Here is an 18,006-nt window from a genome sequence, read left to right as displayed (position 1 = left end):
TCTACAGATTGCACGTTTTTTTGTAAATAAATGGCACCGGTACGTCCCACCGGTAATCATGTAAATTCCACTGGTTATCACTTTGGACCTGTAAAATAAAGCATCGTCGATATTGTTTTTGATTAAGTTAAAACTATATTTGATATTAATGACACATATTTGCTTTTTCAATTTAAAATTAATTACACAACGCGTTAAAAGTATCATTTTAATTGCTTGGCGGCTACACGTTTGATTTTTTTTTTAATATCGGTGGATTTTACATAATTTAGTACCGCTGAAGCTTACATATTATTTTATTTTTACATGTCAAAAAATGTGCAGGTGAAATATTTTACATGTTACAAATCCGACCCTAAAATCGACTATCTGAGAATCTGCGGAATTTACACGCACCCATTTTGGCGTGTAGTATCCGTAGAAGTCTACACGTATAGGTCCCATCTTCCCAACGCGGCCATCGCGGACCGTATAATATTATTTTACATGGCAGACATACGAGTCGAGATCTCGCGATGAAGAAACAATATTAATTTATCGGCTAACATCGCGACGTATACGGATATTGTATTGATAGGAATAAAATGTCTGCGGCGTAAGTCACTTAGTTACACAGCTGCAACAGTCCCCCAATCATGGGCGGACGGAGGAGCAGTTGCAGCTGCAGCGTATCTCTCTGTTAAGTGCGTACTGGAGCACACATTTCTTTCTTTCACGACACCTACCTCCCCCCGCTCCAGGCGACTAGGCGCGTTTAAAACATTATTCCGCAGCACACAACAACAACAACAATAATAATAATAATAACCTTACTTGGCCGGGTTTCAAGGTTATTGGCCGCAGCGGTGATGAGTCACGGAGGACACGTGTCGTTTTCCAACACCCCTTCCCCACCACGAACAAACTGAACCAACAACTGCCTGTGCCGCCGTCGCCGAGGGAGGACATACGGCCGCCTCGGCCTCCCGCGACCCGCTCCGCTTAAACGATAGGCGCAGTGAACGGCGGAGGCGGAGGCGGCGGCGGCGGACCACGACGACGACACACGTTCGCCAGTTTATCATTTGTACCGCTACGCCATCGCCGCTTACACGTCCTGTTGAGTACCACGCGCAAACAGCACTGCCAGTACCATTATATACCATCGGCCGAGTGTGTCGTCTCGTCGTCTCACATTCTCCGAGCCCGCGATTTTCAGCCATGAACAAGCCGTTGCCGCCACCACCGCAGTACCCATCGCATTTGATAAACTACAAAATGCGCCGCCGCTCCGTGACCTACCGCTACTGCCCTAGTGCAGGTAAGTGCTTGTAATTGTTTGTTTCCTGGTTCGCGCGGCATTATTGCGCTTCTGTCTTCGAGCGTGCATTCACGGCACGAACCCGTGCCCGGCACAACCTCTGTTTTCCCAGATTCGCGTGCTGCCGCTTTCCACATTTTCGTACCTAAATTTTATAATATTATGGTTGTGTATCGGATCCGATCGTTCCGTTTCCGAATAATTCCGGTTAATAATCCGGTTAATTCCGAATAATAGTAGATATACCGTTTTCTTCGGTATATACATAATAATAAATAAATATAACAAATATGGTACCTAAAACCTTATATTATCTTCCATCGTCTTCAATATTATTCATTATTTCTCGCCGGTCGTTATCTACAATGAACCCCCTGCAGTGGCAGCGCCAGATATTTTTTATTGGGCGATACCGGGCCAAATTCTTTTCTGTTGGGGCATTTATGTATGGCTATTCGATTACACATTCATTTGTGTATACCATATTTTCAGGAAAGTATTGCTAAAATGTTTTGGGTATAATATGCTATGTTTCTAAATAAATAATCAAAAATATACCTATATTATTATCACAAATTTACTACAGTAAAACTTCAAATTTTCTCCATTTTCTTTTACGTAACAATGCATAACTTTTTATTTTTTTATGTATGAGAATTTAGAAATTATAACGCCGCCACTGATGACCCCCCTCCCTCCCCTTCACAACGATTAATAACAAATTATTGTATTATTATGATAATTGTATAATTGCTTTCAATGCGCGCTCGATATCCATTATATATAATTATTATTATTTATGTGTGCTTAAGGTTACCTACTTATTTCCCTCCAAGCAAACACTAAACACTAATATACAAATTCTAACAGCAGATTTAGTTTTACGAAACGAATACCTATTACAACATTCCTTCGAACAGTTTATTGTTGTGAACAAATCGTAATACATATTTTTTTATAACCTGAAATATTTGTTGATTTATAAAATTACACTTTATTATTTTAAGTAAATATTCATGTTATACCTCGTGTTATACCCACGCAAAATTGTATGTGCGTTTAGTGCGTAAGTAAAGGGAATAACAAAAAATACTAAAAAAAACGTATAAAATAGAAATCGATTAAATTAACAGTGATAACATTATACCTAATATTAGGTAAGTTTTCTCAAAAAAATTTCGCTTATTCGAACAATTTATGATAGTTATTTTTACGTGAAATGCTATTTCGTATCAACTTAAACCGATGACTATATACTATAAATATAAATATTACCTGTATAGCTAACATATTCCTATATTACTATATAGGTAGTACCTATTCGAAATAAAATAGTCTGGTAAATAATTGAACTTAGCTTGGTGACTTTAAAACACTTAATTAGTAATACAGTACTTATTTCTACGATAGTAGACAATATTATTATGTACTCATTATGTAATATTATTTATAAATTTGTAATTTTCTTAAGGGGATTCGATACCGAGATTTTCTGTTTTTGTCTAACACACGCGTGACATAGTATTTTAGACGTGTTTTTTGCCAAACATACCAATTGATCTAATGAAGCGATTAGAATTCTAAAAATAGATTTGAAATACAACAATTTTAAAATGCTATTTTTTAATATGAAATTTTTTAGGAATTTGGGATATAATATCAAAAATGTGGGAAAGTCAAATTCAAGTACACTTGACGATAAATTCAAATCTTTTTTCAGAATTCTTATCGCTTCATTAGATCAATTGGTATGTTTGGCAAAACATACGTCCAAAATACTATGTCACGTGTGTGTTGGACAAAAACAGAAAATCACGGTATCGAATCCCCTTAAGAGGACGTTATACGGACATTTGTTGTCTCCGTAGTCTTACAAGTGCGCGTAGTATACCAAATTTTACGCTCAGAAGATCATGTTTAGCTCCGTTAGTTTAAAATTTAGAGTGAATGGAATGAGTATTCTAAGATGTACAAACAATTTACAACTTTAAAATACTCAAAATTTAAATATAATAAAAAAATCCTATGAGATGCTAGAGATAATATCAATATATGTTACGTTTAAATTTTATAAGAGGTCAATTCACGCTAATTTTTAAACTAAAATGTTACGCAATTGTACGGCGGAGACAACAGATGTCAGTGTAGCATCCTGTTAAGTCACCAGGCTAACTTAATTTATTTAGCAGACTATTTTAACATGAATGATATCTATAGTTCAAAAATTTGGTTATAAAATTATGTCACAACTTTTAGAGCTGGTTTTTTTATACTTAGCGTTTTTTTTTACTCAGAGTTTGGCGGAGTGTTTTTGTTGGAATATCACTAATTTTTTGTTGATATATTATTAGTTGTTAGTCATTTTTACATGACTATAAATAAGAAATAACGTGCTTTAAGTACTTAATAACTTTTTGTAAAACACTTACGTAAATTTATTATGTTGGTGACGGACAAGTACACTACAAGAAATACGTAGTTTTAAATTTTAATAATATGATATCGTGATTCAGAGTGAATGCTACCGCAGCAACGAGAGTAGTGAGATTGATAAGACGTGGATCGGGGGGGGGGGGGGGGGGGGGGCAAAATTATATTTTACGGTGTTTTCGTCGCTAACGAAAAATCGGACCTAAAAGTACTTAACCATTTTTGGTTGTAACATTTAAGCCATCCAACCAATCTGCTTACGAGTTCCCCCACCAGCACAATATTTATGATCGATTGATACCTTATAATATGACCTTATATGTTTATCCATTTGCAGACTTGGGTAAAATACTTTTTAAAAGTATTTCAAATATATATTCTGAATACTTATTTTTATGTATTCGAATACTTTATGATAATAACATTCTTAAGTTTTTGGAATATTTCACAAAAATTATGCCAAATATTTTTTGACTACTTTTTTTAGTAGATTTAGATTTCAATAGCGAAAATATTATTTTTTCAATTCTATGTTTATAAATGAACATTATTATAATCTCGATAATACACACCTATCTGGCTACTATTGTAGTAATAAATAAGAGATTAGCACAAATTAGCACGGTTTTTCAATGGTACTACACTGGCTATTATTAATATAGGTTAGTGGTGTAACGTAAAACTTAAAATTAAATTTTTTCTTTAAATTCAATTGTCTCTCTTAAAACTTAAAATTCCTCTTAAAACCTATATTCAGTATTAATCACTTAAATTTTTACTAAAGAAAAAAAAAATTTTTTTAAACTACTTAAAATTATAAATTTATTAAAACTGAAACAAAATCCTAGGAACCAAATATAACTGTAATTATTATAGGCTTCGGCGCCTCCACCAATATGTAACATGGTCGGGGGAACGACCAGTTAAATATAAGATATCCAGGGAGAATCGTAGGATCCTATAGATATAAATACCGTAGCCAAGGGCAGATATGTAGATATCAGGATCTTAAATATATTTAAATTACTAGGATTCCTTTTCAGTTATAATTGTGTTTTATTGTCTACTAAACACTTACAAATATTAATACTCACAAATATATCAACTATGTTCTATTATACTATGTAACTGTATCGTAGTCATACGGAGTCCGGTAATCGTTGTGTGTATTGAGGTCTAAGGTGCACACCGAACTAACTTACTAATACATTGTGTGTGTTGGCCATAGGCCTTACAATTATGTGTGTGTTTTAATATTAATGTATCGGTCAGCAGTTAATCATACATACGGTAGAGTTCGTATTATATACATAGGTGTCATGTAACATATTTATATTTATAATTGTTACAGTGGCTACTATAGCTTTTTTTTTTACTTAGCTTCGCGCTACTACCATCAATCTGGATATGTACCTATTTTTAACCTAGCTAGGTTATATAGGTTATACATTTAGGTAGGGTCCATACATAATATTGTGAGGTTTTAATGATGTTAGATTTGTTTCTTTTGGCCGTATTATTGTGTAGGTACTACACTATAGTCTATATTATAAGTATGCCATTAATTTACTGATGTTTCACACTTATATCATGGTTTAGACTAAATTTATTAGTTATTGTATTTTCCAACCATAAACCATAATGATGCTAACACAGTACACACAACTTAAACGAAAGTCCATAGTTTAGAGCTTAGAGTTTAGTTCTTGTTTGTTTATGTGTAGGTACCAAAAACAACAAGATTATTTATTACTGTTTAAATATTAATTGTTTGTATTTTGATTATAATTTTACTAAAATTAATATAGGCCATACAATTATAATCCACTACCTATCGTTTTTGATATTCGATGTAAGAAATAAATACATTTGGGCAGTACAATATTGTTTGTTGAAAACATATTATAGATTTTGCAAAATATAGATATGAAATTATACTGCTAATTTTTTGACAAAGGTAATATTATACTCTATTACAGGGCCAAAAAAAGGAGTCAGTCAACTAAAAGCTATTCCGGAATACACTGTAAACAAGCAGAGGTAACTTTTTACAATTTTTATTTATGACATCCTTATAAACTCTAAAAAAATACCTAAAAATATGCCATTATTTAGCCCATACATCTATTAACAATAGTTATTTATTGAGTTGATTCTGCCATTTATTATACCTTTGAAACAAATATATTATTAGGTGGATACCTTATAGTTTCGGAAAATTATGTAGGTGCCTATTATTATATAATTACTATCCAAACCTAATCTAAGTTACCTATACTATAGTATATTCATATATATGTTGGTAATAGATTCACCAACATTAAAAATAATATATAGATGTCAATAGTGATGTTATTTTTTCAAACATAAATTAATCTTTTAGTACAATATATTCTATGGTTTTGAATAAATAAAATAAAATAAAAATATATTTTATTAAATTTGTATCGAAATGAAATGTTTAAAATTTACTTAAGTAATATAGTCTAGGAGCTACTGACGGTCTTACCTCACCCATTTTAGCTTTCTTGAAATTTGTATAGCTAATAGAATCGGGCCTGTTGAATAAGCTTGACAAATCGGCTGATTCGCAAACCTGTTCGGAGGGGGAGGGGATGTCTTAAAAATCAACTGACTAGGCGCTACCTCAGCCACCAACACCAAATGATTTGAAACCATTAAACTATGTTATAACAAATACGGCTGACGAAAATTCAGATTCTAACATGCATGCCCGTGATATATGGGTTATTTTAAATAAATAGTTGTGAAATGTGGGCTGTAACCTCCCCCCCTCCAATCCAGAATTTTTACCCTAGTTGCGCCTATAAGTATAGGTAGTACCTATGTTACCTATATTACCTATGTAAGTAGGTACCTATACTAATCAATTTTTGTTATTACTACTGGATACTAGATTTGTTAACTTATAGACAATATATTCTATACTTTTTACTGCATTAATTATTTGCTAATTTTAGTGAAGAATATCAGACAACTTCCTGGAATATATTAGAAACCTCTATCTCTAATTTAATTAAGCATGTGAATTCAGAAGCTAAAGCCATTGAAATTAAAAAGAAGATTGTACGTTTGAATATTTGGCGTGGTAAAGGTATACTTTGCAAGAATATTATGGAAGCTCAGTTAAATTCAACCAGAGATACTCGCATATATGCTTTTTTTATTTCCCTTATCTACGATGTGGTAGGTAGTTTAACTTTATTCGATAAAACACAATTTTTAATGAGTTTAATTTGGTGCTTTAAGGTTCCATCAGTTGGAGAGTTACTATTGGCAAGGTGTGTTTTTCAATTTTGTGACGCAAATAAGAAGAAAGAAAAATGTAAATATTTAGCATCAGTTCTATTTATTTCGTACTTGATTAATTACGATGTAGTAAGTTTCAAAGTGTCCTAATATTTTGAAAATATTCACACTGACAAATATTAATTGATACAGGTTTCTCCGTTAATGGCAATCAGATTATTACACTATATCATCAAACAACCCACCCAGGATTCAATTGATGCATTTTTTGTGATTCTAAATACATGTGGACATAAATTGAGGGAACATTGTATGGCAGAACTCAATGCGATTTTAGATAGTATCCAAGATAAAGCGTTATACAACATACGGTTTTTCAGAAAGGTAAATGGTATCATGATAATTGTTTATTTTCATCGTTCAGTTTTGGATATGCATGTGCACGTAGAATGTCTCTACAATTTGATATGCCATATGCAGGAACTGTATTACGTTCTTGTGCTATCTATTTATATATTAACCTTACGCAAAGTACAATTTCTATGATCCTTTTAACTTACCTACCTAGTAAATACGTTTATATTCTAGCATAGTATACATTTACGCAAAAGTACGCAGTAAGTACACACAAATTGAACAGTTAATAATGGCCGATTACAAAATTTATTTCATTGATTTTGTAAATTAATTTTAATTGTTTTGTTGGTGTGAATTTCAATGCAATATAAAAATTACTATAATAGTATTTGACTATTGATAAAATATATTATTTATATATAATAATATTAAGTACCTAAATAATCGATTTCATATATAATATCAACTTGTAATTTATTATATCACATATTTTAAGATATTTGTAGTATTAAATGTGATTTTAACTGATAAAGATGTTCAATAATTAATAATAACTTTATTAAAAATAATTGGTTTGTATAATATGATAATTATCAATAGAGTTATACTATATTAATATATATTGTTGATTTTGTCAATCCATTCTTACCTAAATATTATTTAGTGCAATAATTTCTCCGCCCTAGTTATGAGTGTTCCCTATGACTTATGAGTTATGACTAATGATAATATTTAATGCTAATATTTTTTTATATTTTAGATTAAACATATGATACACATAATATTAAAAACTATTTCGCTTAAAAACAGCAAGCTTCCTGACCTATTTAGAGTTCCTTTGAATATTTCTTTCAATCAACCACTCACTTCAGATCAATATTTGGGTATGAGTTTTACTACCTTGTTCTTAATAACTCAAACTTACTTTGAAAAAATAATTTTTATATTTGAAATTAAAAATTTGTTTTACAGACTCTTACTTTTACGATCCGGATTATGAAGCCAGTGAACAAATTTATTCATTATTTCGTAAACAAATATTGGGAACTGATATTAAACATGAATACATATTAATGTACGATTATAATACCTATGGTGCAGGAAAAAGTAAGTATTTATAAAAGTCAGTAATCTCACAACCTCAACTAGGTAGGTACTACATTCATAAATCGATAATTATTGTACTTATACTACTACAACATGGTCGGGGGAACATTGTTATCCAAAGAAAGTTTATTATTCCTTGTGGATAAGCTTTCCGTACCTGGGGGTTAGAGCACTGTGTATGATATTTTTATCAATAATAAGACACGTTTAGTTTATAAATCTATAGTAGGTAATTATTATATTTAAAATAGAACTTTATTGTCTTAGAATATTATAGCTGTTAATAAGTATATCAGTGGGTTCAATCACGTTGATGGTTACTGTCAAACTAACTCCCATTAGTAGGTAATTTTAATAATTAGTCATAATTTGGATGGGTCAAGTGTTGAGTGTGTATATTTTGTATTAGTCAATATTGGTGTGTGATTAATTTATACCTATATATATATAGGGTGTAACGAATGTTACACTAAATTACTTATTTATTGACCTGAGATAAATTAAAATTACTATTTTATAGAGTCACGACAAAAATTGGTGGTTAAGCGCACAGGAAATCCAAAAATAGACAAAAAATCGAAAATTTTAAAAAATGTAGTAAAAGCCTTAATGAACTCCACATCATTTAAGTATGAAAAGTGCGCTTCTCTATTAATGAAAATAAAATTGAAACCTGGTCAAGAAAAAGATATTTGCTGTGTATTTTTGGAGCTTTGCTGTGAGAATGATGATTATACTGAGAATCTTGGACACATAACACAAGTAAGATTCAGAATGCATTTATATCAATTATTGTTTATTATACCTAATGTATTCTATGTATTCTATGTATACATACCTACATACTAAGACACAGGGCTTGAAACCGTAAATATATTTTCCTATTTCGATTTCAGTTTCGGTTATCGGTATTTATTTTTTCTGATTTTGATTTCGGTTTCGGATACTGGTTTTTATATTTTTCGATTTCTATTTCAATTTTGATTACCGGTATTGATTTTTTTCGATTTTCTTTTCGGTTTCAGTTTTTAACAATTTAAACCGGTATTCAAAATCGGTATCCAATATCAGTTTCAAGTCCTGCGTTATTATTATATTATTATAATGACCAGGGCTTGAAACCGAAAATATATTTCCCGATTTAGATTTCGGTTTCGGATATCGATATTTATTTTTTCTGATTCCGTTTTTGTTTTTCAATACCGGTTTTGAATTTTTCTGATTGTGTTTTCAGTTTTGATTACCGGTATTGGATTTTTCTATTTTGTTTTCGGTTTCGGTATCGATTTTGGTTTTTAACGGTTTTAACTGGTATTTAAAATCGGTATCTAATATCGGTTTCAAGCCCTGCTAAGGTTAGTTATTTTTTTTATAATTATTGTTTAGTGTAAAATTGATTATCGAGTTTTAAAATGAATGTAACATTATTTGAAATTACATTGATTATAAAAATATTTAAAATCATTTGTGTAAAATATTTCATTCATTTCATAAACAATTGTAAACAATTATTTTGATTTGAACAACTTAATTACAGTACACAATGAAATACAATACGAGTAGAATGAAATAATATAGATACAATTGTTGAAAAGAATTATCACCTTTCACGTAGTACCTATTGGCTATTATTTTCAAATGTAATGTTTTCACTTTAGATATTTTGTCAGCTAAACAGATTGCTAATTGACCAGTTTGAGAAATTGTTTGTTGACACATACGCTATTGTCAATAGTCTCGACAAGATAAAATTACAAAATGTTGCGAAATATTTCGCTCAACTGCTATATACTGATACAATTTCTTGGATGGTTTTGTCAACAATACATCTGAATGAAAAACAAACCACAGTATCTACTGGAAATTTTGTCAAGCATTTGTTCCACGAGTTAGTTAAACATATCGGAGAACACAATATGAATTATTACATTACAGATCCGTAAGTAATAAATTGTTTTACTTTGTACAATCTTTAGGCTATACAGGGGTGAACACCGCGTCTACATAACTCCCTTTTTATCCTTTAATAACGCATTTATTCAAATTCTGCTTTTAGGAAATCTGTAAAATAATTAAAAACCGTATTTTCAAATACTTAGATGTTGTATGCCATTTAAGGAGTGTCGATACAAACTTTTTTCAAATGAAAACTACCATTTTTAACAATTCACTGTAACACCATTTTTACAGTGAATTGTTAAAAATGTAGGTTATAAGTGGGCCCATTACAAATGGGTGTTGTTAAATTTGAATTCAATGGTATAATATCATTGCATACGAAAAACTCTTCTTAGCGAAGACGGTCAATCAGCCTATGATAATATTGTGAATAAAATGATTTATTTACCTATTTACGTGGAACCTTGTTTTACATTTTCAATCCTTAGCTAGTTGAACGTTTTATAAATTTATAATAATAAATTAGCAAAATAATTTAATTAAAATTCGAACTTTAAATGCTGATAAAAAAATGTGTGCATATTTATTTTTAATATTTTTTAACTGCTATTGTAACAATATATAAGGAGCCTTGTATTATATTTGCATGCTTTTTGAACAAACAAATAAAATATTATTGACATTTATAGACAAAATAACACATCATTGTAAAATCAATTAAAACCATTGATCCGCTCAGAATCTAAACATTTAGGGGGAGTAATGCTGTGGGAATGTTTTTTTGGAGGGAAATAATTCTAACGGAGTGGAATCAATGCTAAGTTGATGGGGAATACTGCTATAGTGCCTCCTCCATGTGTGGGGGTTAAAAAAATAGGTACTCAAAAATTTCAAAAGTCAAAATTTAAATAAACTATTTGTTAAAAAAAATGGAAAATAGAATACTTGGTGGATCATACTTATTTCTTGAAATATGTTAAACATGAAATTTAAAAATAATAATTACAAAATTGGTTGTTACAGATCTTTGAAAGATGCGTTTGAAGGAATTTTCGGAAATAATCAGAACCATTCCAGTTTTTCTGTCAATTTGTTTTCACCTATTGGTTTGGATGGCTTAATGTAAGTCCATTAGTTTTAAATTTTATAGTTTATTAAATAATTAAATAATTTGTCATTCAATTTCTAGTCGTACATTCCAAGACTCATTGATTTTCTAATCCAATTCATAATTTTCTGTGACTGATATCGTTGACCTTGGGTAATTATTAGCTGTAACATATTGGCTGCAACAATTACCTACATCGATTCAACTTCATCTCATCACTTGTTAAAAACGTAATTGGAGTTATTAAATCCAATATTTTATTTTCAAGATATATTAACTTTTATAGTACAAAATATATTTACTTAATTTAAGAGTTATATATTAAGAGTATTTTTAAAGCTATAGTTATTGACTATTATAATTAAAAATAATAATTCATCGGTTTTCTGTTTTTTTTAGAATAAACAATTAATGCATACATCAACTTAATAATATTTAGAAAATAGGATAGATAATAATTTGAAACATTATTTTTTTGGTTTGAAAATTAATTAATTTTTAAAAACTTCGGAATTAATAAGCTTTTTTAGTAATAACATCATCTTCGTTAAATTTCTATGATGATAAGTTATGTTAAACAAGCCATCCATCTCATAATGTTTGTACGGAGATGATGGGTTTGTTACATACACATGAAATAAAACTTCAACATTTATTAGTACCTATAACAGCATAATTCATATTCAGCATGATATTAACGATTTTTATTATTATTATACCTAGTCTTTAGGTTTAATTGTTTATTGTAATAATCGCACAAATTATTAATTATTTATAAACAATTTATTTAATTATAATACAACTATTTGTCAATAAAAATAGTTTTTTTACTATTGTGAAATTTAACAACAATTATTATTGTTAAATATAAATTACAAATATTACACTTTTATTATGAAATAGAATAAAAAAAAAATGTAAAATGTAAAACTATTAGTTTAGTACATAGCTATTTAATCATTATAATAAATAAACACATTTTCAACTTTTAACATTTTGTTGACAACTGGAGTTAAAAACAGTCATTAAGGACACTCATTACCTACCATTCTCTACTACACAGGTGTTTGTCATTTGGATAAACCAGTAAGGTAAACATGTTTTACGTAATATAATCGTACACTGATCTATTACATTGTACTACACAGTTGATATCGTTTAAACGCATATACCTATTGCCATTTGGTAAGAACCAAAAGATATCTTTTCATTACAACACGCCACCACTGAATTTTATAATGAGTGGGGGGTGGCTACCAATGGATAAAATAATTTAGAATTAACTTAATATATTGTAGTATTTACTAAGATGCTCAGTTAAAAATATGATAGAAAATGCCTTTAAAGGGGTTATTTTGGTGAGTGGGTTTAATATTATACTAGCCTCTGAAAAATTCCAAAATTCACCACACGACTATTGTCAACATATTATGATTGTTGTATAATGTCTCAACGTGTCTATTGTTAATATGGATTTATTAGGCAACGCATACCACACGTGTACCTTTTTCTTGGGTTTGGTGTACTCGTGGCCACAGTATTGCGCAAATGTACGTTGTCTTTGAAATTGGCAAAAATAAGCTAGTGACATCGTCTGTTTTCAACCGGCTATAATTGCGGAGGACACAGCTCCTCATACATTTTTTATATTTTGAGAGCACCCCTTCTAATTATTTTCATTAGAACGGTGGGACTGGACATTTTATTTTGTTTAAATAGTATTATGATTTAGTAATTATTATTTCGTAAAATTGTACCTACTTATTCAATAATATATTAAAATTTAATTTAACGATTTTTTCATGATAATTTATAACGCGATCAAAAGCATGGATTTATATAAGTATAATATCTTAGTCCGTGGTCAAAAGTCTATTATTTATTATTACTACAATTTACGATTAATTAACTAATTAGTTAGAAATGTTAAAATATACTTTCGTGTAACCGTTAGTTTTTATGTTAATAATTGACAAGTAAAATAATATTTATTGTAATTGTTGGTAGGTAAATGTTACTACTTACTAGCATTGGTATATTATATAATATTTCAACTACATATTGTTGAAGATGGATGGTTGAGTGTGTGTAACCCGTGGGCTAGGGGTTGAGTTTAATCAAAACTTTGTAAGGAATGACAATTTTTCAAATCTCCCAGTTCCATTTTTAATTTTACCAATTCGAGCACTATCTAAGATGCCTACCACTGAACAAAAGATGAAACTATTGTACAATCATTTCAAATTGCTATTGACAAACGACGCGTTCTATTATTATTACGTAGTATTTTTTAGACAACCTACGGCGCAGCATTATAGAAAATCAGGTGTATCCCGTGGTCCCGCGAATGATACACCCTGTTTGTCTATACAACCCAGCTGTAAACAGGGTAAGGTCGGATCGCACATGTTTTTGTTGAATTGCACTCGGATTCTAAAAAGGTAATGTGCGAATATTATACTCATTCCGATTATTACATTAAACACATTTATTAAAAAATAAATACCAGTCTGACGGTCAGAAGAATAATTTGTATATTTAATATCTAAATTATGGTTTTTTTATTATAATAATTAGGTACATAGCTGAAATTTAATAATATGATAATTTTCACAATTAATAAAAAATGAATTGATATACCTCAAAAGCTGCAATTTAAATATTAGGTACTCATAATCACATTATCAAAATAATAATATGAAAATACGAGTTTGTAATTTTCTTTGTTTCTAAACTATAGTAGATAACGTCGTGGAATAACTTCGTTGATCTTTATGTTATTTGATCGTTTGATTTAAATCGATAGTGACCCACATGAAATAATATGCAAATTCTCATCTAAAATGAATATTATTGAGTTCTATATGTATAATTATCTAGTGTAATTCAAACATAACTTTTTTTTGCAATTCGAACATTTTGGTCTAAGTGAGATGTACAGTTCGACGATTCCCGTTAAGCTCATTTTATAATAATTACCTACTCAAGTAAGTAGGTAATCCGACCCGAGTTTTGACGGTATCTAAACGTATTCCATGAAATTGAATACAACAAAGAAATCGATGCCCTTTTTTGCGATCTATACGAACACCCCGAAGGTAGTTGATAGATCGTATTGATAATACGTACTTACGGTAGACAGGTATTACTATGCCGTTTTCGTCTATGTATTTATAAGGGTGATTCTGAATGACACTCAAATACCGTAGAAAGCAATATTGGATAAAGGTCACACATCGCAGGGGTTACCAAATAGCGGACCGCGTAAAACTTTATAAAGGTACCCCACGGACCAACATTAAATTTTTAACTTTTTTATATTGGTGATGTTTGAGGTTTTCATTAATTGTCATATTATTTTTCCTTTACTTACTTGGGATAAGCATGATGTACATCCCATTTTGATGCACCCCGAAAATTTCCTGACTTTCTTAATTGGCTAATTAGCTCCACATAAATATTAATTGGAGACCCCTGCCATATCGCGACTACTTTCATTCGACACCAGGACTTGCAAACGTTTTAATAACGATATATTTGACAAAAAAAAGATTGAAATTTGTAAACGTAATAAAACGGAAAGCGATAGTCAAAAATAATTAAATACCGCAAAACAAAACATAACGATTAACAAAATATTTTATATATCATTAAACAAAACATAACGCAAAACCTAATTTATAGAATATCATTAAACGAAAATTAACGCAAAACGTAATTTTTAGAATATCATTGAACAAAAAATAACGCAAAACGAAATATTTTAAAATCTATTTATTTAAAAGATCTATTGGTTTGTATAAACATTTATTTCATGCAAACAATCTAAGAATTGATTATACTAGGTATATTCCTTATCCGGGCCATTACCTACCCGCATTAGCTATTATTTTTAAATTTCATAGGCTGGTATTAACACTATTTTAAATAACAATAAATGCACAACTTGTATAACGTTTTAGTTATAAATAACAATAAACGAAAAAATTGTGTAACGTGTTAATTGTAAATAACATGAAACAACATTTTTTTTCAAATACAACCCTGCTTGACACAATTTTGTTGCATCAAATTGGTAGGTTAGTTGCATCCGAATAAAAAAAACTTAAAAAGTTATCATTATAAAAGTAGGTAATTTACGTTCCAGCATACATTTTTTTAAAACCTTAAATCATTATAATATTATAGTTATATAAATATATTTAAAGAATGCCAAAATATCATTGCTTAAATTTGTAATGATAAGCTCACACACCATTATAATAAACTAAAATTGTACAGAATAATAAACAACGGCCAGACTGTCGTTTGTAGGAATCGGTCGCATCAAATAAAACTATTAACAACGACAATTAAGATATCGGCACCCACTTATAACGGTATTACGTAGGATGTGTGTGACTTTATTTTATGCTGACGCCAAAGAATAATCTAGTTCCCAGGCTCACGATAACTTTTTGATAAAGCCCCCTACCACTCTCTGGTCAGCATCTTCGCGTCGTCCCTTAAACCAGTGCATGAGCACCAACCACCAGAGTAACAACCTCTCAAGTCCCAAAAAACCAATTTCAACGAGCGACAACTGGACTCCTTATGCGAGCAATAATCAGTACGTTCTTTAATTCAATTTGTGTATTTTAAGTATTACTTTGTTTTATCTGAAACCTAAAACTCCTACAATATTATCTACAAACAACTGCGAATCAGGTAAGGCATATAATATAATATTTTATGTTGATTGCAGTTAATACATTCTATGTGCTTTTTCCATAAAATTATATTGTACGGTGTATTTGATCTAATTCTCGAATACACGATCTCGAGAGCCCTCCGAACACCTGGAGGAAGGTAGTAGCGTAATTTTAATATTTTAATATAACTACCGACCGGAGTCGCCTTATATTTATCTTATTTCTACGTTATTACAAATTTAACAAACATAATAATAATTTGTAATTCTTATTATTATAATTCCAAAAACACACACAAAAGTAATAATAAATATTACTACAGTAGTTACTATTGATCATGAAAAGAAGTACTACCAATTCTTGTTTCTTAGTACTATGATTATACCTACATAAATAATTAGTGTAGCAAGTGGCGTAACTGAGTAAACAACTAGGGGGGGAAAATAATTAATTTGCCAAAATCGAAACCATAATCTTATAGTTTATTTTTACACAAGTCTTAAAACTCATTTTATGGTTGAAAAACCAATCGTATAAAATAACATCGTTAAATTATATTAATAGTACATAAAAGTAATCCAATCCTGTAATCATTATTCTTGAAATAAATGTATTGTCTTATTTTTATAACAATACGACAGTAAATATTATACAACAGGAGAAACGTGAAGAAAATATGTACTTTAGTAAGTTTTTATATTTCTGCAGAGTGCAGTCCATAACATAAAGATTTGGTATCTGTGTATCGATGTCAATAATTTGTATTGTATTCAAAGCTATAGGTATTCCTAGCCGATTGGTGACCTGCATCATTTTCCTTTTCCTTAAAGACGCAATAATGATATGGTCAAGCTAACAACATGATTTTCACCTGTGAGCCGAATTGATTCCTGTTTCATTTTGAACTATTATTATTCACTGCGATATAAAATATATTGTATATTATTATATTTCTACTTATCATCATTATTATTTTATCAAATATCAAGAAAAAATGTATCGATAATACCTGCAAAACTGTATGAGGCCACATAATATATTATATAGGTACTTTACTTTGGGTTATGGGAGACTTAGAAAATTAGTCTATTTGAAAAAAATCTGCTAAATGTTTACAATGACAATTTAATTTCAAGTTTTAAATTATTTTAATTTAGTTGTACTTTACTCAATATTTATGACTGGTTAGTTATTATTTCACTCAAAATCCATAACGTGTAAACATGGGAATGAAAATTTGTGTACTGGACTATCTTCCGCGGCAAATTTATTTTCAACTTTAATGTTGGCTTCTGATGGTAAATTGTATCTAGATGGTGCTTTTGAAATGTCAAAATTGAAAATTCCTAATTCGTTTTCCAAATTATCGAGAAAAAACAACAAAAACTTTTGTCTATTATTATAAATGTTTTCATATTTAAATTAATTATTACAATAATTAATAGCATTAATAGCAATAAATAATATTTATATTATAATAGGCTCACAGTCTCTGCTCAGAAGTTTTGTTTGTAGTGATTTATCATTGAATTCAATTTTAACACATTCATTATAGTGATCTACTCAATGACGAGTTGCATATTCGACTATCTGATACGTATATCAGAGCAGTTACTTATTTTCCTCATATTTTTTTTTAATTATGATATTTTTTAATAATCATATGTTGCACTTCTTTCAAGTTTCTTGTCAAAATTAAAAAATTCACGGTCGTGATTTAATAATTAAGCGCTATCGTATTTGGTACAAATTTGAAATCTTCCTGTAGATAACAGATTTTTTCCCGTGAATTAGACTAGATAAAATAAAACAAAGTACATTTTTCAGAACATATGATTGTATTA

General features: G+C 29.9%; 1 protein-coding gene across 2 annotated transcripts; it reads left to right on the top strand.

Annotated features, from left to right (window-relative positions):
- The first annotated feature begins 1,088 nt into the window (after window positions 1-1,088).
- On the top strand, window positions 1,089-12,339 carry LOC132935908 (pre-mRNA-splicing factor CWC22 homolog). 2 transcript variants are annotated; one of them, XM_061002546.1, is made up of 11 exons: window positions 1,089-1,300; window positions 5,710-5,770; window positions 6,712-6,937; window positions 7,001-7,129; window positions 7,193-7,384; window positions 8,118-8,241; window positions 8,330-8,464; window positions 8,985-9,226; window positions 10,135-10,403; window positions 11,387-11,485; window positions 11,553-12,339. In XM_061002546.1, the coding sequence occupies exons 1-11, from the start codon at window positions 1,201-1,203 to the stop codon at window positions 11,581-11,583; spliced, it is 1,608 nt and encodes a 535-aa protein (XP_060858529.1). In that variant the 5' UTR covers window positions 1,089-1,200; the 3' UTR covers window positions 11,584-12,339. The 2 variants fall into 2 exon arrangements, with proteins under 2 accessions (XP_060858529.1, XP_060858528.1); XM_061002545.1 differs by having other exon boundaries at window positions 10,123-10,403.
- Window positions 12,340-18,006: the final 5,667 nt, after the last annotated feature.

Source organism: Metopolophium dirhodum, chromosome 1 (genome assembly GCF_019925205.1).
Source record: "Metopolophium dirhodum isolate CAU chromosome 1, ASM1992520v1, whole genome shotgun sequence".
In the NCBI taxonomy this organism is placed as follows: Eukaryota; Metazoa; Arthropoda; class Insecta; order Hemiptera; family Aphididae; genus Metopolophium; species Metopolophium dirhodum.
The sequence above is the reverse complement of the archived record's forward strand: the minus strand, read 5'-3'. Positions and strand labels throughout refer to the sequence as shown.

Excerpts from the sequence above, each read along its gene's own strand:
- LOC132935908 (XM_061002545.1), top strand. The coding sequence starts at position 1,201 with ATGAACAAGCCGTTGCCGCCACCACCGCAGTACCCATCGCATTTGATA. Across the intron at positions 5,771-6,711 it reads TACACTGTAAACAAGCAGAG|TGAAGAATATCAGACAACTT; the intron begins GTAACTTTTTAC and ends TGCTAATTTTAG. Across the intron at positions 8,465-8,984 it reads TACCTATGGTGCAGGAAAAA|AGTCACGACAAAAATTGGTG; the intron begins GTAAGTATTTAT and ends ACTATTTTATAG.